The sequence below is a fragment of the Takifugu flavidus genome, chromosome 5, assembly GCF_003711565.1.
Source record: "Takifugu flavidus isolate HTHZ2018 chromosome 5, ASM371156v2, whole genome shotgun sequence".
Classification (NCBI taxonomy): domain Eukaryota; kingdom Metazoa; phylum Chordata; class Actinopteri; order Tetraodontiformes; family Tetraodontidae; genus Takifugu; species Takifugu flavidus.
Window position 1 is genome coordinate 9,326,299 of NC_079524.1, and position 26,364 is coordinate 9,352,662.

The 26,364-nt window shown below is 46.7% G+C and overlaps 1 protein-coding gene across 5 annotated transcripts in view; it reads right to left on the bottom strand.

The window, feature by feature from the left end:
- Nucleotides 1-26,364, bottom strand: part of fbxl17 (F-box and leucine-rich repeat protein 17) — a 129,527-nt gene that overhangs the window by 80,047 nt on the left and 23,116 nt on the right. For all 5 annotated transcript variants that reach the window (XR_008950457.1, XM_057031964.1, XM_057031963.1 and 2 more), the window contains exon 7: nt 7,138-7,245. Coding sequence is in view for 4 of the 5 variants with exons in the window: in XM_057031964.1 (XP_056887944.1) it covers nt 7,138-7,245 (108 nt within the window). In the remaining variant the exon portion in view is untranslated. The remainder of the gene's footprint in view (nt 1-7,137; nt 7,246-26,364) is intronic.

A 26,364-nucleotide genomic window follows, 5' to 3' on the forward strand; every position in this document is an offset into this window, starting at 1 on the left:
TTTCTGTTTCCTCTCCTGGCAGCTACACCTGGACACATCCCGAAAACCCCCGAATGTTAGGCCATCCCAGCTGTTCCCAAACCAGCGGGACTCTTCCATCCCATGAAGACACTGTTCACAATAAGGTTGTTCAGCTATCCTGTAAATAACTAATATAAATTTAACAGACACTTAAAAAGCAGAAAATATTCCATCGAATATATAATGAAATATTCACAGACACGTTTCTGTATCAGCTGAAATGATTGAATATTTAAAAACTAGCATCATGCTAGTGGAGAAGAGTCAATCTGTTCAAAAATGTAATTTCAGTGTTTATAATCCACATTTAATTGACTTCAAGCACAAGCTCCACGGGCCTGGAAAAACTCACAGAGCAGAAAATAATAGAGTAAAGTTCCCCAAAAATGAGGAATAAATCCCAATTTATGGACTTACGAGAAATCCATCCAAATACGGACAACGTGATGGCAGATTCAAAGATAAGAGAAAAGCAATCCTGCAGATTTTACCAGAGGAGACAGAAGTTAGTGCGGCGCCGTACTTCTGTGTGGACCAAGGCGTTTCATTCAATTTATATGCTGATCTGTCAGCTCTCATCTAGAAGCTTACAGACAAAAATACTGGCAGATTTTTAGGCAGCAAAATATATAGCAGTGAATTTTCAACATGATCGTGTGTGTGTGTGTGTGTGTGTGTGTGTGTGTGTGTGTGTGTGTGTGTGTGTAGTCCTGAGGAAAGGTTCAATGTCCTAAAGTGATGCTGGGGTGTGCGTTGGGGACACCTTGTGTCGGACCGTCATGAGCAGGAAAAACTGTGTCACGAGGTGAATACGAGTGTGCGCTCATGCATGCGCCTTCTTCGTTTCGTGTCGGAGCATCCCAGACAGCCCAGTCAGACAGGAGAACGCCAGGCTGAGACAATCCCCCCCCCCCAAAAAAGAAAATCATGCACGCACAGAGAGGAATATCTTAAATTCTAACTCAAAGCAATACCATCAGAGGAATTATAGCAATTATAAATTAAGCCTTTTGCACTCACAATTCGTGTCCACATGCATGATTTAAATGACTAAAGCAGCAGCGCAAATACAGATTCCAAACACAATCAGTCGCGGTGAATCATGTGGGGTTCAGACATTTATTCTCCAGTGGTTAAAATACCCGACGTGCAAATACGCCATAAAACAAGGGCAACCAATTAAATGGACGTAGCAGAACGCAGGAATTAATAGAATAAGAATCAGTATTTTTAAACAGTCTAGACTGGTTGGCAGCTTTGCTATAATCTACCTCAAAATCCAGATTTAAAAAAAAAAGAAGAAAAGACTGAGACAAAAAGCCAAAGGGAGACGGAGTCTGGTCCCTCAAATACAGTGTCTCCATCAGTCATGGACCAGTGAGCTGATCCTCCCGTGTGTGTTTGTGTGTGTTTAATATCTCTCTTTATCTGGCACGTGCTCGTCTACTGTCTATCACTTATTTCCCTGCTTTTCTCCCCTCTCTTCTGTCTCCTTCTCAGCCGCTAATCCTGCATATGCCGGTGTTGATAACAAACTCGGTGGCGGGTGAAGGGGGCTGGAGGAGAAACGGAGCGGCGGTTTCTCTTCGGCGCGCTAAGCCAAATGACCACAAAGACGGGGCAAATGCACAAGCAGGAGCCGGTCTGACGGCGCGGTGTGGCAGCCACTAGTTGGGCCAATAAAGAGACATGATATTCCCCCCTCCAGAGGTCAAAAACCTCTCTATCTTTGTGTGTCTCTGGGTTAAAAAGTCTCAGAGCCAAATGAATTATTCTTCAATTACTCTTGCAGGCGACAGACATCATCCTTAGGCTCCTCTCCCCTCATTATATTCATAAATCCCCCAATCTCCTCCATACAGCAGTGAGGAAAATTATTACTATGATTTAACTACTTCGGTAACCCCCCTCAACCCCATTACCTTTCTTTCTTCAAATGGCCTCTGCGCCTTGGTTTCCCCTTTATCCCCTCTCCCACCCCTGAGACACAACACACACGGAGGGGAACACAGCGAGGCATGTCCACACACACACGTCCACACACACATATACACACGGGCGCACAAGCTTGTGTTGGGGTTATCAGTTTGACACAGGGCACTGGGATTGTGTATTTTCTGTTCAGTCAGAGTGAGGAGATAAGGGGTCAGCGCACTACAGAAAAGCCAGACAGCACTCATCCTAAAATGGGAGGGAGCGGAGGGGGGGGGCTGTGTGACTGAGGCAGCGAATGAAGGATCCTATCAAAACCCTGCTGCGGTCCAATCCTCTTTACCAACATCTGCTAATAACAACATGTGTTTAACCAAAAGAATAAGCCCCCCCGCATCAAAAAAACCCCTATTAATTCATCAGTCTCTTTGATTCCTCGTTTGAATGATTAGAGATGATTTGCAGCAAACACACATCTGGACACAACATGTTTCTCTCGTTACTGAACTAAACAGCTTCCCTCATGAACCAGATTGTTGCCTTTTGCATGTAAACACACAGACGCGACGAGGTGCTGGCCCGGGTTCCAGCTCCGTCAGCGCCGAGGAGCGTTTATCAAAAGGCATGAAGAAGAACAACAAAGCCACTGAAACGGCGTGGCCGGGTCCACCGGCGAGGCCCAGAATTGGAACCAGAAACGCTCCTTCACATCAGAGAGAGGATGCAGCCATTACAACCTCCAAATACACCTCTTTTCATCTCTGACTCGGTCTTCAACAATCTCTCCATTTGTTATGTCTCTGGCCTCTTCTGTCTCCTCAGGGTGCAGTTTTCATACAAACTCCAAAAAAAGGGGGTATTTTGTGGGCCGCGCTGTCTCACGGTGGTGATGGGCTGATGTACGATGACGGACGCTGTGGGCAGGCACGACAGGGGAGGAGAAGCATCAGTGGGACATCTAAGGCTCCGGGAACGAAGGCTCTCTGGCATCCCGAGCCGCTTTCAAACACACTCTTCGCTACAGCCGACCTTGGACTTAATCACTACCAGAAGAAAGGAGCGCCACTTGACAGGAAGATGGAGAGACAACGTGTGTGTAAGTGGGTGTGTGTCAGGGAGAGAGGGGGAGAGAGAAAAGGCCTGAGTAGGAGAGGCACATAAGAGGCGACAATGGCCAAATTCAGAAAGAGATGGGCCAGAGTTGGAGTAAGGCAGGTGACAACACAGCCGGCTCATCGTGACTCTGCCGGTGCTTTTCTCTTTCAAATCCAGCCGCCTTCGGGAGGTGAAGAACAGGGATTGCAGAGTAAATACAGTGTTTTAACCACTTCAGACACACTCGCAAGCCCGTTTGTGTTACTTTTAATGAAACAGCCGAATCAAACATACAGACAGCCGCGAAATCCGCCACAGGTGCCCCCTCAGTGGAGCGTCTCAGGTGTCGCCCACGAGTCAGGGCTCTGGAACCAAATTAGAAGAATGATAAAGCTGATATAATTCCTGGACAGGATGCATTCAAATGTGTTAAATTAGTTGCTGAGGGACGGCAGATTGCTGAAAGCGTGGGAAACCCACAATTCCACGTATCCATTAAGCATCCTTGGGACGTGACAGCCCTCATCAATAAAACTATTATTAATGCCAAGGGCTTGTAGCTAACTTTGAGGTCCAATCTCGATGCCATAAATAAAAAGTGTGCGTCCCTGGCAGCACAACACAAAAAAAACCCACATCAGATGCGCGCTTGATCCGAAAATCGTCACAGATTTCGCTCCAGCGGCCGAAGGCGCGCACAGTCGATACCCGACCAAGAACTGTCAGGGAGCTTGTTTTCCATTAGCCGGCCTCGCGCCCTCAGCCAGCAGAGGGTTTGATTTCTGTTCTTTTCCTCATCAACCGGATGATGAACCATCAAAGAGCGCCCGGTTCTAAACACGAGCAGTTCCTGTAAGACTGGAGAAAATCCACACAAAAAATACCGCAGCTTTAGTCGAGAGCCCAGCCTCGGCACCGTAGGCGGCCTGTTCCAGCCCTGGCAGCCCTGATTAAGAAAAGATGATTTCCATTGATTTCCTCAAGCCTTCAATTCCTGAGCAGGCCACATTAAAACTATCAAAGTGGAATAAATGTGTCAAATGCCGGAGTTAATAAGAGTAATGGCTTTTGTTTTTTTCTCCAGTGCAAGTTTTTTGGGGGGTTTTGTGACAACTGCGAGGACCCAGTGAGGAGGTTTGGAACCTGATGGTGGAGACACGGAGAAGAGGAGCGACTGAAGGAGAGGAGAAATGGGAGAGAGCGCGTGATAATTGAGCAGTAGTGGAGCGCTCGACAATCAAATCCAGGTCCGTGGAGTCATCAGAAATGCAACGGTTCCAAAGGCGAGAATATGATTTTCAATCAACATTGGATGGGAGCGAGTGGGAATAAATGAGAGGAGGAATCGACGGCTAAACGGGAGATCGTTACTGTGAGTGATTACAGAGAAATAGAGAGGAAGAAGGAGACAAATATAAGTGACTTAGAATTTATGTTAAATGTAAGAAAAGAAGCCTCTGACGGTAAAGCTGTCAATGTGGTTTTAAACCCCAAAAGCTCCTGATATATCATCATTAACGCTGGTGTTGTCCAGTGATGAAAAATGAATTATTGCTATTTAATTTATGGTATATGCAGCTCTCTTCAACCTGGGGCAGGTGCAGAAATGTGCAGTGGAGCAACCGTCACTGCAAAGGACACCAGGGAGAAAGCAGAAACTGGGAAACTGGGAGAAATCTGGCAAAATCCTCACGACGCGGTGTTACTTCTGGATTAACTCTATTGTAAAAACACCTCCAGCGAGCACACAGGCTGGCTTTTATGAACGAGAGCAGTCGGTATTAAAGTATGAGTCGCACCTCCCTGGGGGGCGACAGAGAGGCTCCGAGGAGGAGCATTGTGGGGGAAAATATGTAAATATTGCTTTTTTTTTTAAAAAAGGTAGAAATACCTAGATTTCTATTGAATGGGCCTACAGTCAGAAAAACAGATTATTTAACCGGCTGAAATATGATGACATAAGAGGAAGACGTAGCCTCAGAGAGTCTCCTCTTCAACAAGTGTCAGTGTGTTTAATAAAAAATGACTTGCGATAATGAGTTTATGTTCTGCTTCTTCCTGAACATTGATTGGTGCAGGTTCAACAAACAACAACAAACAGGAAACAGGCTTCAGCAAAGAACGTCCTATAACGAAGAAATGTGACACCGAAGTGTGTGTTACAGCGCTTCCTGGAGCTGGAGGGAGCTCAGTAAAGAGTATTTCATGTGAAATAAAAAGGAAATGATCATCTGCAAAGAGGTGCTAGCAAGAGGGGGGGGACCTTCTGACGCACGTGCGGTGACCTGGCCAATATTTTGAATAGGAAGGTTACAAAAAAATACTATTATAGATAAGAAAATTGTCCATACGAGAGGCACAATGTTTAAAAACGATTGAAAAAGACAAAATTGAGGCAATCTCATGGGAGAAATGCCCCTGTTGAGCATGTATGCATTATAGGAGAGAGTGTATTGATATGCATAACCATACTTTATATACAGTATATATATGGTCTGTAGTAGGGGTGCATTCTCGTGGGAGGGGGTGCTCCGTTCGTCAACGTTCCACCGTAACAATCTCTTGATACAAAGAGTGAGTTGAGAAGAATAGACCAGAAGATGGGTAGAGTTGGGGTTCTGCAGTGGAAAATGAGGAGTAAAACAGCACTGAATGACAAAGAAGTTTCATTGAGGACACCAGTGAGGAGGAAGTGAGCGGAGACCAGCGAGTGATCACGATGCGCGCGTGAACCCTAAGAGGCCGCACATCTCAAAAGTGGAAAAAGAAATCGAAATGTTATCAGAATTATGCATTCCTTCACCTAAACTCAAAGACGCCACTTTAATACTGTAATAAATAATAATGAGGCGTGTGCACGGGCGCGCGCGTGTCCATCTCCGGCTACGTTCTGTTCTGACTGGCTGCCTTCATTACTGTCTGTCTACAACACTCTGGCCAAGGTCAGTGGAGACTGCAGAAGTGATGGGGGGGGCAATACCATGAGCACAAATTAATCTGCTGTTTAATCTAATAATGCGGTTCGGCGTCGGGTGTCTCGGTCCTATTAACACAACTGTAATTGCATTTGAAGAGGAATGGGCACAGGCGGGCCACAGGGGTACGCTCATGCTCGCCTGTACACCAAAGTACGTCGGCTACAAATCGAATCGCATTACTCAAACGCACGCGCGCGCACAGGTGAACTCCCGCGTCCTAGCCGACGCCATGACGGAGGGAGGAAGTTAATCCGCAGAGAAGGAAGGTGGCGTTTCCTGGTGGATTCAATTCAGACAGTCGCTGTGAGTGCATGTGTGTCCATGTTTATATGGTATTGCCCGTCTTAAATCACGGAGGGCTGCTCATTAACATGGTAATATCCAAACAGCAGGGTGTACTCGGAATAGCAGCGTATTATTAGGATTCATCTCATTAGGCTTTCATGAGATTTCAAAGTTAACACGGAATAACTTCAAAACTAAGTCTTAGAGGAAACACACAGCGTGGTCCTGGGTTCATTTTCCCACCCTGGAGTAAAAGCACAAATGCAGCACTGGGAGAGATTAACAAAAGGGGAAATGGTCAGAGAAAAAACCGCCATCGAAATGAAGCAGGACAAGCTAGAAGTCCTAAACTTGTCTGCTTGTTGCAGCATAGTGTCAAAGAGGATCCTGGTAAATCTCCTTTAGAGGAAATTTCTCCCTTAAAACCTCCTGAATGTGGCTCATTCACTTCTACACTTCTACAATGTGACCCTGGACTGCAGCAGTGCACACACACGTGCACACTGAGCCATATGTGAGCGCCTCACATGCATCTTTCATGTGATTTTGATATGACCGCTCATTCCTGGCACACGTCCTGCAGCATTACCTCTCCAACTCCAACAACACTTTTGTTCCTTTTTTCATCCATTTCTGCCCGTTTTAACAGCGACACCTCATGTAGCTTAAGTGCACCTCTTAAACCCTGCCAATTGGGGACAAGTGTCATGGGACATTCGTCACACAAGGAGAGCAAATCGCCGGGTTCCGTCAAGACCTTTCAAAATAAGGAGAGAACAGAGGGCCGTTTTTCTGACGGGATTGAGGAGATCTGTGTTGTACTCACCGCGGTGAGATGGATGACTCCCTGCGAAGTCACCGGGCATCCCATGAAGCCAACAAACTGCAACTCGGGGCAATTCTCCGCAACCGCTCGCACGGATCGATCAGTGACCTGCAGAACAGAACAGAGTGCCTCTTTACATCGGCGGTCATCTGCGAGCCACATTAGCCGGTCATAACACTGATTTTAATCCATCCAGCCGCTCCACAGTGCTGATCACAATTCCGGGACCATGGCGGTGAGAACGCGGGTTTAATTAAAGAGATTGCTCCGTGTTAAAAGCTTCCAGTAATTTTAATTCTGTTAATCAAGTATCGAGTGAGTTTGTAAGGAACTGCTGCTGCACGGCTGACAGGTGCTGTGTTTTGTTTGAAGAAGAAGGGGGGGGGGGGTGGGGATCCTGATTGGAAGCAACACAAAGTGGCGACAATACCTCAACGCGCACCAGTCTTTTGTAAAGGCAGCAGCTTCTGGAATCTTTGGCAATTTATGACCGATATCTCACGGCCATCTGCTAATAGCTCAAAATGGATTGCTGATCAATAAGGAGGCAGCACGTTTCCACCATCTACCACTGTGGTCGTCAATGGGCGTGGCTTCATCCTCATCCTCATCCTCACGCTCGCCACCACAAACAGGTGGGTGGTGACTCTCCGTTGTCGTCGTTGGAGAAAAGAATGGTCTGCGTGGAGTTTATGGTGGGATTAACAGAGACAAGAAGCATTCAAGACCTCAAGCTAGAATTGATTTGAGTTTTTTGACTGAGAAATGAGGGAATGTTAGAAAACTATTAGATGACAGTAATGGATGCGTACTAGAACACTTCCCTTACTTGTTAATGACTGACTCTGATAGGAAAGCCAGACGTTTGACAGTTGAATCAGAAGGCTGCAATTAACAACTAATACTGAGAAAACGAAACTGTGGGATGTTTTTTAAAAAAAAAAAAAACAGACGTGCCTCAAGAGATGCCTCAACTTATTCCAAGCTCCTCGTGATGAGTTCAGGGTGCGGCCTCCCGAACAGGACCTGACAGAACAGAGTCAACCGAGACAAACAAGAACGTGGCCTCAAAGTCAGGAGGATGTGAAACAGGGGAGTGGAGTAAACCAAGTCTGGAGCCGGTTGCTACAACTGAGGAAGTGATTAAAAGCTCCCCCTGTCGTGATAGAGGTGAGGAGACGCGACCCTCCAAAGTCTGACATCAACACAGCCTTATTTAATTTCAGCCCTGATCTGAGGTGGGAAAAGCTGAGGGAATCAGGGGAGAGGATATGACATCACTAATTCACCTCCAGCTCTGCTTTCCAGACCTCTAATTCCTAATGGTTTCTATGGTAGCAGAGTAGTGAATAAGATCCCTGGGCTGCTGTTTCATATCAACACTGACACATTTAGTAAAACAAAAAAGATTCGGTGTTAATTCGTGCCAAGCTCACATGGGTCTTGGTCTTGCAGGAGAGGTAAGGTCTAAAAAAAGAACACGCGGTCCCAGGTGAGAAGAGCTGAATTCTCTTTTTTGATTGGATTTTACATCTGTCTGTCCAAACTCGAGACATAACGAACCGGTTAGTGCTCAGCTGGTGTAATGGAGGTTAAATATAAAACAAATGCATGATCTGTCATGAGAAAACAAGCAGCATTTGTTTCATGCGTCTATTTCGACACCATTAAACTCCAAACGCGCCCTCAGCGCACCTTTACGCCATGCTACAGATCATCAAAATGAGTCCGACTGCATAGCGCCGTCTCCGTGGACTCTCCGTTGCTCAATTTCTCCGTTCCATCATAGGTTTTCAATAATCGTAACAAACACGTACCCCGGCAGCGGGCCTGTCAGGGGTAAATTGAAGTGGGATGAGTTCTCATCTTTCCAACATGATCAGTTTTCCATAAATGCTCCCTTAGGACTGATATTGTGGTGGGTTCATTACATCCTTGGAACACGCCAACCTGAGTGCGCGCTCAAATTTTGGTCCTTTTAAAGAGCTCCGACGGGCTGTGTTGAGATGTGGCAGAGCTCAGAGAAAGCTCAACCTCCGCAATATCGGACGCCAAGAGACAAAAGCAAAACAGGAAGCCATAAAGTTTTACTACAGCGATGGGTCGTCTCTTTACTGCGCCGGCTCGGAGAGCTTTTACTGGACGCAGCATCCTCGCCTTCAGCGCACGCGCGCGTTTTAATCTGCAGCACCGAGAGTCTTCACGCCGGTGAAAAGGAAGAATCAACATGGCTGCACACGTGCAGGGCAGAGCGGGGGTCGTGTCCGGGGGGGGGGGGGGGGGGGGGGCATCCGGCGGGATGTTTTCTTTGGCAACACCGAGGGACTAGTTGCATTTAATGAAATGTGATGAGACGGGAGCACAGGATGGATCACAGCACGAGACAAAGGAGAGGAGGGAGAGGGGACATTTGCAGTCTTTTCATGTTTACGGAATCTCACTTTCAGCAGGTTTTTATTTCCCCGCTATTCCAGGTACAGCTGCTTCCTTCATGTCTGTAAATCCTGCCTGAAAAGGGATGTGACAGACAGGCGGAGAGATGGAAAGGTGGTATGACAGGGTGCGCGCGTGCGTGCGTGTGTGTAATGCATGGGGAGCATGCCACTACAAGCGCAATCTGATCTCATTAGAGGCCTGGCGGGATGAGGAGCGGTGATGAGAGTTTGGAATCACCACCATCTAATCAATCAGCCTAATTAAGCGAGCTTTATGAACACCGGGCTGAGCTGAGAAAGAATTCAAAGACACACAGATTAATAATGATTACTCAACACATTACAACACATTCTATTATCAATCCATCTTTGGGCCCTATTCAGTGTCGGAGCATTAGAGCTTCATTGTTGCAGTTGCGGGAAATTGTCTGAAAAGTCATAAATGTCTTCATAAGACATGAAATGAATGTCTCCAGCATTTATTTTAAATAAAGCCAAAAGCTTTGACATTCTCTGGTTGCATGTGGTTGATTTTGGCCTACAGAAAGCAATGTTCCCTCCTGTTAGGGGCTGACTGATTGGTATCCACCTGTAGAGGTCAGCCTGCCATGCTAGCACGTGCCTCTGCGCCTCACCTCCCTTAGTACCCACAATGCCTTGCTTCAGGCAGGCGCCTCCTTTTCTCTCGAAGCTCCAGGTTGGGGCCAGCGTGCAGATACAGATGTAAAGCTGTTCCAAATGAAATGCTGGTGTTCTGTTGCAACTTGGATTCATTTTCAATTCAGATTTCACGTTTTATATTATCTCTAAGGATAATTTGAAAGCGACTTTTAATCTGGGCTCAGACTGCAGGATAGACAGACCTTGTGACTCCCACTTCTAAAGATTTGCAACAGAGGTGTTTGGAACTGATCTCCTTCGTGGGTTATCTGGTCGTGGATGTGGCGTAATGATCCAAGCTTAACCTCCCTGATCTGCTGGCCTGATGAATATCAAAAAAAAGCTTCAGAATTTATATTCCAGAGGAAATCCTCATTATAAAGTCAATTCAAAACACAGATTATGAGCGCGTTGGGTCAGCTCCGCTGGCTCTTACGCTTTTTGCCTCTACTTGCATGAGATTGGGCAAAATCATCTTAACAAAATCCTTAGTGATGTGTCATTGATCCCATATTATTATTGTATATACAGTTAATTTATTCTATTATGTGGCCGTGATTACCCCATTCACATCCCTCCACTGTGCAGGGTGACAAAGATACAAAATATTAGTGATATTTTTTTTTAAAATCAAATGGGGGGGCGGTGAATAATGAACCCCCAGGGATCAATAGATGCCCCCCCCCCCCCCCCCCCCCCAGCTATGGCAATGTGACAGGAAAGAACAAATCCATGAAAAGTTTTCCCAGCCTCTGTCGGCGCCTCGAAAAAGCAACTCCAGTTTTGCACGACTGATTCTTCCGCCTGAACAATGGCGGCGTTTTGAACAGAAATCGATGACCGTGCCATCAGTGCCAATGCAGCGCAGCTCTCCCACCTTCACACACACACACACACACACACTCTCCAACGGCTTTGACGACACCGGAGAAGACGATCATCTGCATTCGCCCTGGCCGAAGCCATTGATCACCTCACGTGCCCGTGTGCCTTACACCCGGCCGACAATGACCCGTCATTGACTCGCCGCTACATCTCCCCTCTCAATACTAAACCATGCTGTCTTTTACCAGAGTCAGTGTGCATGAGTAATTGCCCGTGTGTTGGACGAGGAGTGAGGGTTTCTAAAGACCCACCGCCGTCTCTGTGAGGTTTTGTTCTCGGACCCTTCCCCGAGGATCGAAGACACTTTGTTAGGCGTCGGGCTGAAATCAGAAGCTAGAACAGAGAGAAGATGTAGTGTTCTCCTTTAAACGCAGAGCCATTACAGCGCATTGTCAAAAGCCTCCAACACTTCTCCTGAGCGTTCAAACCCCAGTGTGTTCTCCTCAGCTGGGATGTCAATAGTCCTTTGTTGCGCTTCGCACCGAACTCTGAAAAAGACTTAGGAGGAAGCGAGATGTCATGTTTTATACCCTCTGAATGCAAATTGGAAGCGCATTGTCAGACGCCTCTTGAGGCTTCAAATCCCCGCGTCTCCTTTCGCAAGAACAGGAAGTCATTCTCAATGTCAGTTTAACATATTACTCACACAAATGAAGTGCGGGAAGTTTTTGTAGCTCTGAAAGCCAGGTCCTGCAGTAGGGCGCAGTGGGAACACGCTACGTACCGCGCATAACGATGTGGCAGACCCTGGTCTGGAGTCAACTAGAGAGGAACACCGCTCACAGAGAATACCGTCTACAGAGGCAGCTAGCGCCGCTAATAAAGGTGTGACGTCACTCAAATTACCCTATCGATTGGTTGCTCGGGAACTCGCTGTCGGAGTAATAATGCATGAATTGGAACTGTCCACAGATCCATGGAGATCACAGTGGTGCAGGACACTTTCACACCAGAGGTGTTTTGACCACCGATTGTTTGAAAGTTCTTCTGAACTCTGGTGCGGAACAAAGCAGCAAACTCTAGTCCACCTGTGGGACCTCAGTTCACTTGCAAGTGACCCCTGGTTTATTTATAGTGTGAACGTGAACGGACGAGTCTTCGAACCAAAGACAGGAAGCGGACGAAAAAGGTGGAAGTGATGTCACAGCATGAGTGCAAGGAAGAAGACGAGCAGAGGCAGAGAAGCGATTAGAACTGCGTGACATGTTCCCGGTGGTCTGATCCACTTTTAAAAGGGCGTGTATTGGTAGTTTCCCACACACACGACGCCACGTACGTCCCGTTTGTCGTCACACTTTCATTCACGGCACAGCAACCCTCTCTGCTTTCTTGGCTTATTTGTAAAACACTCAGTGACGGGTCAGTAGGGGAGGAGGTCCTGAACGTCACTGCGGAGCTACAACAACATGGGTCCCACCCCAAAAACAACCACAAACAAAAACAAAAACTTCTGGAAATGGGCAGTTTGTGTTTGGAGCACATTACCGCTGCTGCACCGGGGATTCACTTATCTCAACGTCCGCTCTGTGAATGAAGTCGGGAGATTTGTCAGACGGAAATGTGATAAACCATCACAATGAATTCAAAGCTTTGATTCGAAAAAATCATTCAAAACAAAGCAGGAAGTGAGTTCGGGTTTAATTTAAAGGCGAAATAAACGATATATCGCAGCTAATCTGCTCCGCATTTGACTGCTGATAAAAATTTACTATGATTTAGCGCATTCGCACATTTAATATTTGCTCAGGAGCCTCACGGACGTAACATGGTAGGACATAGAGAACCGGAGATCTAATCGTCACAACTGTCCCTCAACTATTCTGTTAAATGACATCATATTTGTGGTTCATAGACGTGCTCGCAAACACAGCCGAGGCTGTTTGGAGAACTGGATGAAGTGTTTACGACCAAGCAAAACACAAGCAGGATATACCCAAAAACATGATCATAACAGAGGAAAGTGAGCACGTAAACACGCTAAAGAAACGCCGGCGCTCCCGCGCTGCTCGCTGGAATCCGTTTGAACGATATGAGGTTGTCTTGCGCAAAGCGTCTCGAGGCAGCCTGCGAGACTCGGCAGCTCCTCGGTGGTCCGCCCCGCGTACCGGGGGGGGGGGGTTGAACCTCTTAACCCTTCGATGTTCCCACAGCGACTGACCAGAACAATCTATCCAATGGGCCTTAAATTGAATTTTAACACTTTGAGCTTTACTTAAAGGCAAGTTTAATGTCTGCGGCTAATGAAGAAAAATGGGAGCTAAAGAGGCCAATTGAAGCAGAGCTCAGGACCAGAATGGCAGGCGGCTGTGGTGACGTGCCCATCGATGCCTGGGGTTGCAGCCGTGGCCATATTGGATTGTTCTGTTCAGCGGCCTATGGAAGGACCGGCTGCCTCCTCTTCTTATCGACGCAGGGCTGAAAGTATGGAGCCAGAGCCGGCTACGGCTGAGGGAAGCACATGACTACAGACAAGGCGGTAGAAAAAGTTTGCTGTGGGAGAAGAGAACATGCCTCTAAGAAGGCATTTATCGGGTTGGGGAATCTTTAACGTTTATTATCGATTGGTCCAAAGTGGTACCAACATGTATATTTAAATGTGTAAAGACTTTGTACAGTGCTTAAATAATGAATATGCTTTTAAAGCTAACAGAAAATTGATTATTGATTTATCAGAGTGTACTGACTTACAGAATTACAGGTCATATTTACAGGTGTTAAAAGCTTAATGGGTAAATATCTGCTTTAATCCCTTGTAATCATATCTTTGTTTGTATCATGTAATCATTATCTATGTTATATGATAATGTAATTACATTTCTTTCAAACGTGGGAATTTATTTATTTATTAAGTGCTGAGAAGAAGATTGTCTGCTCCCTGTTATTCACTTGTAGATTTTAATTATTTATAACGCATCCTTAACAATAGCAGAGAACCACTGTAGCTGCCACGGATTTGGGATTTTTCTGTGCCAACGTGCTTCATTTCAAGCAGCAGTGAACCTCCGGGAGGCTCACTCCTCATCTCCATACTTTATTCCTGCTAGCTTGTCAGTGTCACAGCAGGCCTAAAAGACCCAAGGCTGGCCTTAGGGCAGTGGCCTCCTCTGCCCTCACGGCCTCTGGGCATGCAGCGTCTGCCTGCTAGCGCTTTATGATAGCAGCTGCAGGAAAGCTGCGGGGTCAGGTGACATCCTAAATGTTCTTAAAGTGCTCACGCGCTGGCGTCCACAGCAGCATCCTGGGTGTTCCGTTAGGCAGCCCATGTCAGGTAGGTGACAGTGCCAAAGGCAGGGAAATTAGAAGGTCGTTCCACCTGTCTGCGCCCAGCTCATTCACAGGGTATTATTCATGCTGATGCTATCAGCGATGACATTGTCGGTGCTGTGAGAGCAGCAGGGGTATGACTGAAAGGAAGAGCGGGCGCGGCTCAAAGTTACCGTAGCAACACTTGAAATTTCTTGGCGCTGCCATCGGAGGTTAGCAACAACGGTCCAGGCGGTTACTTTACTGTAGTTCCGCGTAGATTACTGTTGCCCCTGTTTTTGATGACAGGTGCACTGGTCACAATTCTGACAGATGCATGGGGTGGTAGCTCAGTCTGTTGAGGACTGGGCTGGGAAGCAGAGGGTTTTCAGGTGCTCTGGTAGTGAGGGAAGGTGCCAGAACATCTTCTGCCGAGGTACCCTTGAGCAAGAAACTGAACCCACAAATGCTCATATAGGGCCCTGCAAAGAGCTGGCAACTCATCCAGGGGTGGATCCTGATATCACACATGTGACCCCGTAAGGGATAAAGCAGTCCAGAAGACATGCATGTCATAAGCAGAGGGAGTAAAAGGCAACATTTAGCTTCTTTGTTCTCTGTACAGGCACATATGTGGACATCAACAGCAAGAAGCATCTATCCAGCAGGTATTTACCAATTTTCCTAAACAGAATCCATCCCCTTGATAACGAGAAATTGGCAGGAAACAACACATAACACACCACAATTCCACACAATGTAGGTAAAGCCTACGTATATCCTTCACTTTGTTTGATGCAGGGCTTTTTTCGGCTACCGGTTTACCTGTGAAAACATCAGCAGTGAGGGGTTATGACTGATTTTTATCTACATGTAGCCCTGATCAATTATTAAGGGTGTTTTTAGAGTACCACTGCATGGCTCATTGCAGAAGCCAGAGTGGTGGCGACTGACAGAGAAAGAGAAAGATATCAGTGGCGAGCTAATTAGCACGGTCGTATCACAGATGGCTAAAGGGGGGTCACTGTTAAACCTTTATTCACTGCCATATTACCAATGTCAGTGCTAATTTTCCAGGAGCTAGGTCAGGAGCGGCAGGGATTGCATTTTAATCAGTCGCTAACAAGGCTCGGTGTAAAACCGGTGTGACCGGTGGAAAAATAGAAAATTGACCTTTTTTGTTCACTTGCCCCACTCGGCGGCATACGTGGAGCCTTTGTGCATTGGCTGTTCCAGGGCAATCACTCCACTGGGAGTAACTGGGCGCCTGGGAATGGTGGGCACAGGAGAAGAAGAGGGGATTGAATAAAAGCCTAGGCAAGGACGCGGGATGGTGGGCATGATGAACGAGCATAAATGAGGGATACTGAAACAAAGTGTGACGTTCACAGGTGACACAGACGATGGGCCGTACTTAATTACAGTAGGAAAGCTCAGCCTGGGACTGAAATGCTGCTTTTCCTTCTCAGGACTTTCACAAAAATACATTTGTTACTATTGAGGACGGTGGTGAGGACCCCCAGTCCTCAAGGGCCGCAATCCAGCCGGGTTTTCTGTCCTACCAGGCAGAAAACACGTTCACCAAGTGGGATTCCAGGTGAAATCCTTGTTGCTAGGCCATTTCATAGAGAATGTCTCCATTTTTGAGGTAACTGCACATCTAACTGCAGGTATAAATGATGTCCCTGGGCCCCAAAGACCATGAGTCATTGACTCATATATAATTATGAGAACAGCTATGATATTCAATATTTTGTTGGATTGTCTAAATACTTAACTGCCCCTGAGATTCAGGTCATCTAAAATAAATTGCTGTGATTCTGAAAAGCTCTTTTTTTTGTCGAGGGGGGGGGCGGTTTTGCGAGTACGAAATCTGACACTTCAGTCATATCGAGAACCGTCTGTTTCAAATTCACTGTGGTTTATGGAGGTATTAAAACTTATGGTCCAATCATGACAACGCCGACGCACCCGCATGAGAAAAGTACCCTCGGATGTTCTGGTGCAGTCTTCCACTCAGTCACTTTGCCAAATGTACGAATGTTTGACGACCGCGCTTGTCTCAGATTCCTGAAACCCGACAGCGCTGCGCGTTGTTTGGAAACGAGCGTGGAAAGAACAGCGTGGTTCCCCCAGGGTTTCTGTTGGAAGTCCAATAAAATTAAAGCCAGGACATCTCCACGGGAGACGGTGCTGTTTCACCACACTCGGAGGAAATCAAGCAGCTTGTAGGCACTAAAGAAACAAACAAAAACAGAAACGTGGCGGAGGAAGGAAACAGTGTCACAGCAACGAGTCAACGTTGAGTCGGCAAAAGCCATTAAGGAAAAAAAAAAAAAAACGGGATAAGAAGAAGACGGATACCCAGCTGCTCCTGCAAGCTGAAAATAATTTCTACTTTGAGCACTTGTAAGTAAATGCACAGAAAGATCTGCTTCTATAGTCAAGATGGGAAATAAGACTTTTTAAAATGCAAACTAGCTGAGGAAGTCAAAAGCGGCTTATTCACATGACGGCATCATGTTGAGAGAAGCTCATTACTGCACCAGATCTTTACATCAGCATTCATGTGTGTCTGCGTGAGTCCGACTGTCGCACACGCGCAAGGGCAAACGCAGCACATGCGTCCGGTCCCCAGACGTCCCCCTGTTAGGAGGAAGCGGAGGGGAGGACAAAAGAGTGCTAGATTTAAAGGCGACAATGGAGCGGTGCATAAGAATCAGACATTATAGGCTGGCCCGCTGCAGAGTCAGCCCAGCAGGGGCTGACGCAGAGCTGAGATATCTTTAGCAATTGGTGTGATGCGGCATCACCGCATCAGGAGGAGGTACACAAGTGCATTAGCGGCACAAACGCAGACTCAGACGGCCTTGATTTCAGCTAAATATACCTTTGTTGTCAGGTTCCTCCACCTGACTGTAGGTCAGCCTGCCGGCGCGCTAATGCAGAAACGACACCTCTTTAAATATTGGTGCTGAGCCACGTAGCAGGTGGAACCAGGAAGTGGGGGTGTCAGTGACTTATGTCTGCTCAGTCCATCCGTCCACATGGACGGTTAAGTTGAGCTACGGTTACAGCTCGTCCAGGGCTTTTAACTGGACTGCTGTCCTTGTCTTGGTGTACAAGCACGGGGGGAGGATCGGACTCTAGGGCTCCCATCATTTTTAGTGCTCTATCAGGTTGTAAACAGCCGCTTTACCACTTTTTTTTTATTTTAAGCCAGCTTCTAAAGCAGCTTTGTGAGGTACAGCCATCACAAAAAGACAAGAGTATGGGGAGGGACATTCACTGGTCAAGAAAAATCACTTTATACCCTCATGAAGTTCCGAAAGATTTATGTCTTAAGAAAAATAATGTTGAAACTGAGACACAAATAAAATTCAGGGCTCCCGATCATGTCTTTGCCCAAATCAGCATTAGCTAATTCCCATAGACAACACAGGATCCTTTAATAATATTTGCTTATTAATTCAGCTATAAACAGATACACCAAGGAGGGGGGAGGACGAAGGAGAGACGAGGACGGGATGGAGGAAGACCGAGAGGCAGCAAAGTAACCTAAACCACTGGAAAGTTAAGCATAAAAAAAGTTACCAGAACCTGAAGGGTGCAAATGTTTTATTAACAAGCACCAACCACCGTTCCTGCCGTTTCTATCAACACACACAGCACAAAAAACACAAGACAACACGAGGGGGCTCTTCAGCCTCGGCAGGCAAAGACTTTAGGCACCTCATGGTTAATGCAGAGGGGTTAAGACTTTGATACCCCCACTAGTCCAGCGCACAACTGGGCCGCATGCATCCAAAATACATGACTGGCAGTAAAAGAAGAGACGTGCAAAGGCAGTAATACACAGATAGTAAAGCTGTGCACGGTTTAACACACACACGCACGCACACGCTCAGGTAGAAGAAAAGGATGCTGGAGCTGAACAAATGGATGGGGCCAGTCGGTGCTCAGCGAGGAGACGGCTGAGGTCGACCTCCCGGAGTGGTCACTGATTCACAATCCCACAGCTGTCCGGCAGCATTTAAGCCCTGACAGCTGAGGAACACGGAGCGGCAGCGGGCCCCCGGATTGGAACTCCTGACTGCAGCCACCATCGCTGGCGGACTCGGCGTCTTCTCAAAAAAGCCAATCTCTTGTAAACCGAGGCATGGTGCATTCCTAACCACCAAAATGCAGAAAAATACGCAGGAAACCAGAGACGCAAAGAGAAGATTGTTGTTGGCTTGACAACTGCACAAACAGCCGCTTGTCTATCAGTTGAGAACACAACCCCTGGCCTGCTTACCAAGCAGATGCTTTACGTGTCCTACAAACTTAATTTCACACCAGGTTTCCTCCTGATTAGGGGCTCTTCGGAGGGCTCCTGCCCTCCTAATCAGCATGGTAAGAGGACACAACAGCGGCGGCCACAGTCCCTCACCAGGTGTCGGGGAGACGTGGAGAAACGAGACGAGAGAGCGCGGGCGTAGAGAAAACATGAATTATCGATGCGATGGCAGCGAATGGAAGAGGATTATTTCATGGTGATTGTCTGATGTCTGATTCCGAATTGTAATGATAAATTTTTAATTCTGGGGATAGGATGAATATTTGATGCCTGAAAGAGACACCTTTGGCGCGGGAGGTTGGCGAGATGAAATCCGAAGGAAAGTCCGCAGGAAAGTCGTCGAAAGTCAGAGGACGCCGACACTGAAGCGACGGCAGAAGAACGTTTTTGGAACGGTTGGATCCATCCGCTTTAACAAACAGGCAGCGGAAAACAAAGAGAAGCTTTAAAAAAAACCATCCTAATTCAGCCTAGCGGAAACAAACCAAAAGAAATGGAGGGAGAAGGTGACGCGGGCCGAAGAGATGACCTTGAAAAGCCGTCCAGGCATTCTGGCTGCGAATTACAGCCGCTGCTGGGAGCAAATCAGAACTAAGAGCATCACGCCGCCTTTAAAAAACAGAGGCAGATGTGCTGCGGCCGGACAGGATGGAGCCCTGCCTCTTTGATTCACCGTGCCAAATAAGAAGCCACTATTGTTGTTTACGTGGCATTTGTCCCCTCTTGGAAGACACGTCTCTCCTCCGCAGACATGTGCAAAATGTGGCGCATCACCGGCGTCCCTCTAGCTACAGGTCACCCCAAAAAACAACCTGACCATATGGATCAGGGATGGAATTACGACACGTCCCCTGGTCACCGCCTGCACTAGCCCACCTTTGTCCACACTGGTTAATAGTTCAGACTGTGCGCTCAACAAAGTCATTTCTGTAAAATGTCAAAGGCAGGAAGGAAAAGCTGACCAAGGACGGCATGAGCAGAAAGGTCACAGGAGACAACTGGGGAAGGAACACAAAAAAGGAAAGAAGAGCGTAAAATCAAATGCGGAAGGACGCGAAGAAAGACTTGCCAAAGAAATCGGGAGAGAAGCAAAACAAGAAGAAATTACTGTGTGGGAGTAATCAGCGGCTGAAAGCTTCCCCCTGCTGACTCAAAGTGCTTTTGGGAAATGGTCGAATGGCAGGAATAAAAGGGATGTGAAAAATTAGTGGAGCAACACCGGCGCTGTTTGACAGCCGAGGCTGCGAAAGCAGAGCGATGCTGATGAAGAAAAGAGCGTTAAGGGAAAAAAAAGGAAGAGAATGGTGGTGGGGGGGGGGGTGAGTGATTGAAACGGAGTGAGGGTGTAAAAGTGAGGGCGAGAGAAAATGAGCTTCAAGAACTCCAAAGGGGGCTTTCTGTCCATTTCTGCATCATCCTGTCCTATTAGTGCTCCTCTTCCGGCTGTCCAAACACCAGTGAAGCCTAATAAAGCCTGAAAACTGTAACTGACACACTCACGTGCACACACACACGGTCGGCACTGACGACTGGGGGTAAGGGGGGGGGCTTTTAAAAATGACCTCCAAACACTGGCATCACTCTGCCAACAGCCCAGAAATTTTAAATGGAGACCATTTTGGGGGGGGTTTGGTGATTTGGCGTGACGGCTGCTCGGTGCCAGTTTGTCCATTTTTCACCCATTTTGAGGGAAATGGGCAAATAGCACCTGAGACGGCTTTCAAAAGCCTTTTTGGGTGTGTTTGTGTTTTGGTGGGTGGGCTCTGGTGAAGCTGCATGTCGTTTTAGGCTGAAAGGCAGGTGAGCGTGCACTCCTGCTGGCACGAAGGTTGCTGAAAAAGCCACTCAGTGATGTGAATATTAGCTTTCAGCTAAGTGCTGGACGCAGACAGAACTGCTGCGCGCTTAGCAGAAATTAAGACAGAATAAAAGCTGCAATGGGAGAGTAAAACACAGACGCAAGAAGAGATGCAAAATGGCAACATTAGCCCGACGACAGTGTGATAAATACCCTGAGAACTGATCTGATTGGGTGCCCTCAGTGTCTCCTTTTGTTCTGTGTTCCTGAAACAATTATAACGGCAGTAACACCGGGAAAAAGTGAAAAAGTCACAAGCCTCTGGGTGGTTTGTGACTCTTTTTTTCTCTCCTTTTGGACACCAACCAATTACAGACATGAAAAGGATGAGAAATTGAGCTGAGAATTTAGAAGCAAGACACCAGATGATGTATCGTTGACGTTATTCCCTAAGCAAAACTTCATCCCAAATCAATTACTCCGAGGGAGGAAAGCAGCTCTTGAAAAGCAAAGGGAGGAGAAGAGAAGAGGTGCGCTCAGCCGTGGCGTTCCGGAGGATTCTGGAGTCATTGTTTGGCGAAACAAACGACACAAAAGGCAAATAAAGAGCGTTTTGGGGTTGTTGTTTTTTTAAAGAAAATATTGTAAATGGGTTTGATTCTGCGCAAACAATGAACAAAGCTGCTAAACCAGGAAACGCTCTAACGAATGACGCCGAAGGCTAAATGCTAAAGTCTGCAGGCAACAGTCGGCTCACACCAACACCGCTGAGCCTGTGTAGACAACAGTCTGACAGTACTCCTGATATATCCAGTCTAATCTGCACTGCTTTTCTTAAACAGTGCCACTCAACGGTGATGTCACAGTCAAGTCGACCTTCACCTTTTCCTGGGTATGATGAAAAGCAACACTGTGCATTTTGGGGGGGTTCCTAGATGTAACTATGTAACTACAACGCCTTGAAAAGAAGTCATTTAAAAAATGGTGTAGAACAGCGCCGCAGAAGTCTCAGCATGGCGGTTGCCGAGAACCTGAGAGAAAAACGGCTTTTTTTCCTCCCTCCTTCCCCACAGGAAACGGTATTTCTATGAGGACCGCTCAGGCGTCCCATGGTCACAGGCGTCATCACCAAAGGTCAAGCAGGTGTCCCGATGATTTGAAACTATATATACACTCAAACCCTGCAGTCAGAACACGGACACTGAAAGTAATGTGGATGCCACAGAGACCGGCCGAGGTATAATTGAGCCTTCTGGGTGCGTCACGTGTGGGATGTAGGTGTTTCATAGATGTGGGGCACTGCTCTTTTTGAGCAGAGGAGCATCAACGCATCATAGAAAGGATCAAAAACCCAATCTGAGTGTGGGTGACTTCATAAGTACAGTCAGGCTGGGTCGTGCCCACAACCTCCTGCTGTGTCAGGAGTGTTGAAAGGTTTTAGAAGCGCCTTTGCCCACCTTGTGTTTTCTCTTGATGATGCATCACCGCTGCCCCCGGGCTACAGCCTTTATCCCGTGACATCGCATTTATTTTTTGGGCAACAGGAGTTGGTCTGAGTCTTGTTGGCTGCATGAGCGCATGGAGGTCACACTATTGACTGAGCAGCTGAAGGGTTATTAGGGAGATTTTACATTTGAAATCAGAAAACGTCCCCATCAAGGTCTCTGTGGCCGACGGCACGAAATCCTGCTTCAGGAAATGAAAGCAGCAGGTCAAGAGGGGCTTTCATTGTGGCAGTCTGATTGGTACGAATCTTAATAATTAAGCTTTGGTCACTGCGACCTCACAATATGCCAGCAAGCCTCTGACCTTCAAAAATAACGGTCAATTCCTGATGTATTATATATCCAATTATTGAAGGTCATAGAAACCTTTGAAGAAGCCGGTTTCTCTCATTTGAATCCAGTTCCTCACCACTGACATTTGGATCCCGCTTGAAACGTTCCACCGACCAAGGAGACCATCTACATCCCTGTGAGGGCTTTCAAAATCAAAGCAATAAAAGGGAGGAAGACATTTGGTTTGTAGAAAAACAATACTTGATCAGGTCTTTTCTAAGCTTAGGGCTGAGTAAAGACACTATAGTATATTAGCCGGGAGCCCACAAACTGGCAATGCAATAAATCTCTCTCAAGCATAGTCATCCATCCACCATTCAGACGATTTTTCACGGTACCGCCGCTCCAAGGGTAAGGACGCACTCCTCGCATCTCCTCTGTTTAGGGCTTTGAGTCAGGATATTTCCATATAAAACATCATCACGCACACAGTCGGACATTTTCCAGACATCACATGTGCAAAAACCAATAAAATCTAAGTTGATTTGTACATCCCATATTGGGTTTTTTTTAAAATTCCGGTCACTTGTCAGCGCACTGCTCGCCCCATCAATCATTACGGCAGCGCTCAGGTGAGGACGGAAAGGCGTCAGACTTGTACAGTTAGTCGCGAATTAATCAACAGCCACATGGCCGAGAGCAACATCCGGAATGCATCAAGCTGCAATTATGTGATAAAGCTAAAACGTGTGGCAAACAGTATAATAATGCAGCTCTGCAGTGACACCCCGGGCTCCTCATTCCCCAGATATAAGAAAACACGGTGGTCGGGGACCAAACCGTGCAAATGTCACGTCGCTGTGGCTTTTTTTTTTTTTTTTTCCTCTTTTCAGGAAAATGAAAATGATGTCCCGGACGTCTGTCTCCTCAAAGCACTGGTGCTGGCAAAATTAGCAGAAACTAGCTCGCTGCATTTGAGTTGGCCATTGATGAATTGTTTTTCAGCAAACAGAATCAGATCTGATGAATTTAGGCCCTTAAAAACAACGGTTTCTGACCCTAATAACCCAGAGGAGAGTTTGGGCCAGAGTGCTTCGACGCCGTTACTTCACAGCTTCACAAATAAAACGTTTGCCCTGCGAAGCTTCAAAACGGCCAATGTTTGATGTTATCTGCAACTTAAGAACAGCGGTTTGTGAAACAATAGCTGTAAGGGTTTTAGAATATATTATGCTAACAGAAAACATACCGTAAAAGCCTCATGAAAAACTGTCGACGGCGGAGATAATAACCTGAATGACCTGATCCGCCACAGACAGACAGGGCGTTTTCCCTGGGATTGGCAAAATGGATGCAAAATAAACAATATAACAACAATCAGGCGGGCCTTGGGAACGACATTTCCAGTTCCAGAGAGCAATGAAAACATGACATCAATGTGGTTTGGATGTAACGGCTTCAAAAGCTAAAAAAAAACAACAACACACAATCGCTGAAGAAGGCAGGTTTTTCTCTGGCAAACAGCATTAAACCTGCATTAGAAGTGGATTATGGCTTCATCAATATTGTTTGTTCCTTCTGGGAGAGAACAAAAGCCAAAAGTATCTGGCAAACGGATGAGGGACGATCTCTGAAAAATTTCAAAGAATTACTCAGTGTTTATCTGTTTATGCCTGCTCCATCATTGTTCGCCGGAGCCACGAGAGCCGACGTTATTAAAGAGATTTGATGCAGCCATCAGAGTTTTGGCACGCAAAACAGGAAAAAGGCACCGAGATCACATGAATTCTGCAGAAAACTTCAATTTTAGCGTCCTGGTGAAGTGACACAGGGGATATTGTGCTCGCATTTCTACTCCTCTCTGAGCACTCAAAGCGCTGTAAAAGTGCACATTCACCCATCACACACGCACTCGCACACACTCACCCACCGCTGGCAGAATAACAGATGCAAAACCAGCAAGCGCTCGCATTCAGACGTGAGGAAGCAGACGCATTTTGAGTGATTGGGGGGGTAAAAATGGAATTTAAAAGAATCAAAAAAGAAAAATGGACAAGCTTTGAAAAATTACAAGACTCCCGGTCCTGTAATCGTACTAATAAACCACCGGGATGGTCCTCCCCTGATTCACGAGGACGTGTGTATGGGGGGGGTGTTTAGGGAGAGAATTACAGATGTAATGAGGGCAACAGATGCTGGTGTTTTTGGAACACCTATGATCAATTTCACCTGGGGAACTGGACAACTTAGAGCCTGGACGTGCGCGTTTAACGAGGAGGAAGGCAACCAATGATGAAAGCAATGATAAAAGATGAAAACAAAAATCATGACAGAAGAAAAGCAAAGGGGAATAGCTCTTTGTTTTCTCTCACACACATTATACTGCCCATTTTATCACAGGTGGTTATTATGTTACGACTTTCCAGAGTCCAGAGCCGGACCTTTACTTTGAAAAGTGACCAAATTCATGTAGCATCTGTGCAGAGACTTCCTGTCGGATTCAATCTGATCTCCCTTAGCCTCACTGGGTGTTCTCCACTGAGAGCCAGGCCACGTCTCACATGCACATGATATATGTCAAACTGTGTAACGGCCTCCAAACAGCTCCTGCAGCCAGGATGTGGCGTAATGCAAATGTGAGAGGAAGAGAAACACCATGCAGACAGCTAATATCGGCTAACCATTCACTTTTGTACCTCCGACACCCTCTGGTGAATTCTAAAATACAGCAATCAACCCTTATTAAACAAGAATTATAGGATCTGCGGCGACTCCAGCCTCGTCTCTGGCGCTGGAGCCGCACATCTCTGTGTTCTGCTGATGCTGTCCAGTCCTGCCTCATCCCTGTGCTGAGGATTTCATTTTGGTTTTACTGCATTGCTGGCCACGGACCCAGGTCTCACAGTATTAATGAACTTGGCCAATATAAATGCAATCATGCCTGAGGAGCAATTACAAATCTAATTGAGCATCTAAACAGAATATTAAATCGGCCTTAAACCTGGCCTTTAATTTTGGAGACACTTAAAAAGTCAAACCCTGGCCTATAAACCGAACACTATATTACCAGAGGGTCAAGACTGCGCAATTATTTGCTTTTTCATTTTCTTTTTCTGGGTAAAGGCACTAACTTTAACACCAGTGGGCTGTAAACGCGACCTGCACCTCTTATTTTAGTTAGAGGTCTGGAGGGAGAGGCAGTGAATGCATCATGGACCAGTAGCTGCTCTGCCTCACATGGCATTAAAGATGGAGGAGGCGGCAAAATGAAGATATATACATTAATATGCACAAAATAATGATGGCCTCATTATCAACTGAAAACTATTTGGGAAAGAAAACCTTTAAATAAGTATCCTCCAAACAAAACAAGTTTCTTCTCCAACTTTCAGGGCCTGAGTCACATAATTTATGGTGAGAAACAAAGAATAAAGGCTAAGACGAAGCTCACGTAAGTGGTCTCAAAGATGTGTGCTGCACCTGGGGCAGCTTGGATTTCAGTCTTAGGGCAACAGTGAGAGCAGAGAGGAGCAAAAGGAGGCGGAAGAGAGGGACATGAAGAGACCACCCTCAAAAAAACCCCCGGGGGAAGGTTAGTCCTCCTCTCCCTCCCCCTCACGACTGCAGCTCCTTTCGTTTGCCTCATCACCAGAAGCCTGCCAGGCTCTCCTCCCACAACTGCCACCCTGGCGCTTGATGCCGCGCCTCATCCTTCCACACCTGCACGCAGTGGCGAGCGGCACGCAGGGAATTTTTAAAATGTGCCAAATAAATTGAACACATCACTTCCACCCCCTACTTCTTTTTTTTTAGTACATGCAGAAAAGTCAAGACAGACGTGAGGAAGGAAGACACCTAAACCAGCGGGGGTGACTGACACTAAGTAGGACTGCCTGGCTGGGCGAAGCCAAGCTGGCCTGAGGATAAGCGCTGATTTACCACTTCTCGCAAAGAACAAATAAATCAAGCATCACGCAGTGCCAGACACAGACCTTGAGAGATGCCTCAATACTGCTGTTTATCGATCTTCTCCTGTGTGTGTGTTGGGGGGCATTATTTATGCCACGGTTTATTCATTTGTTGGCAAGA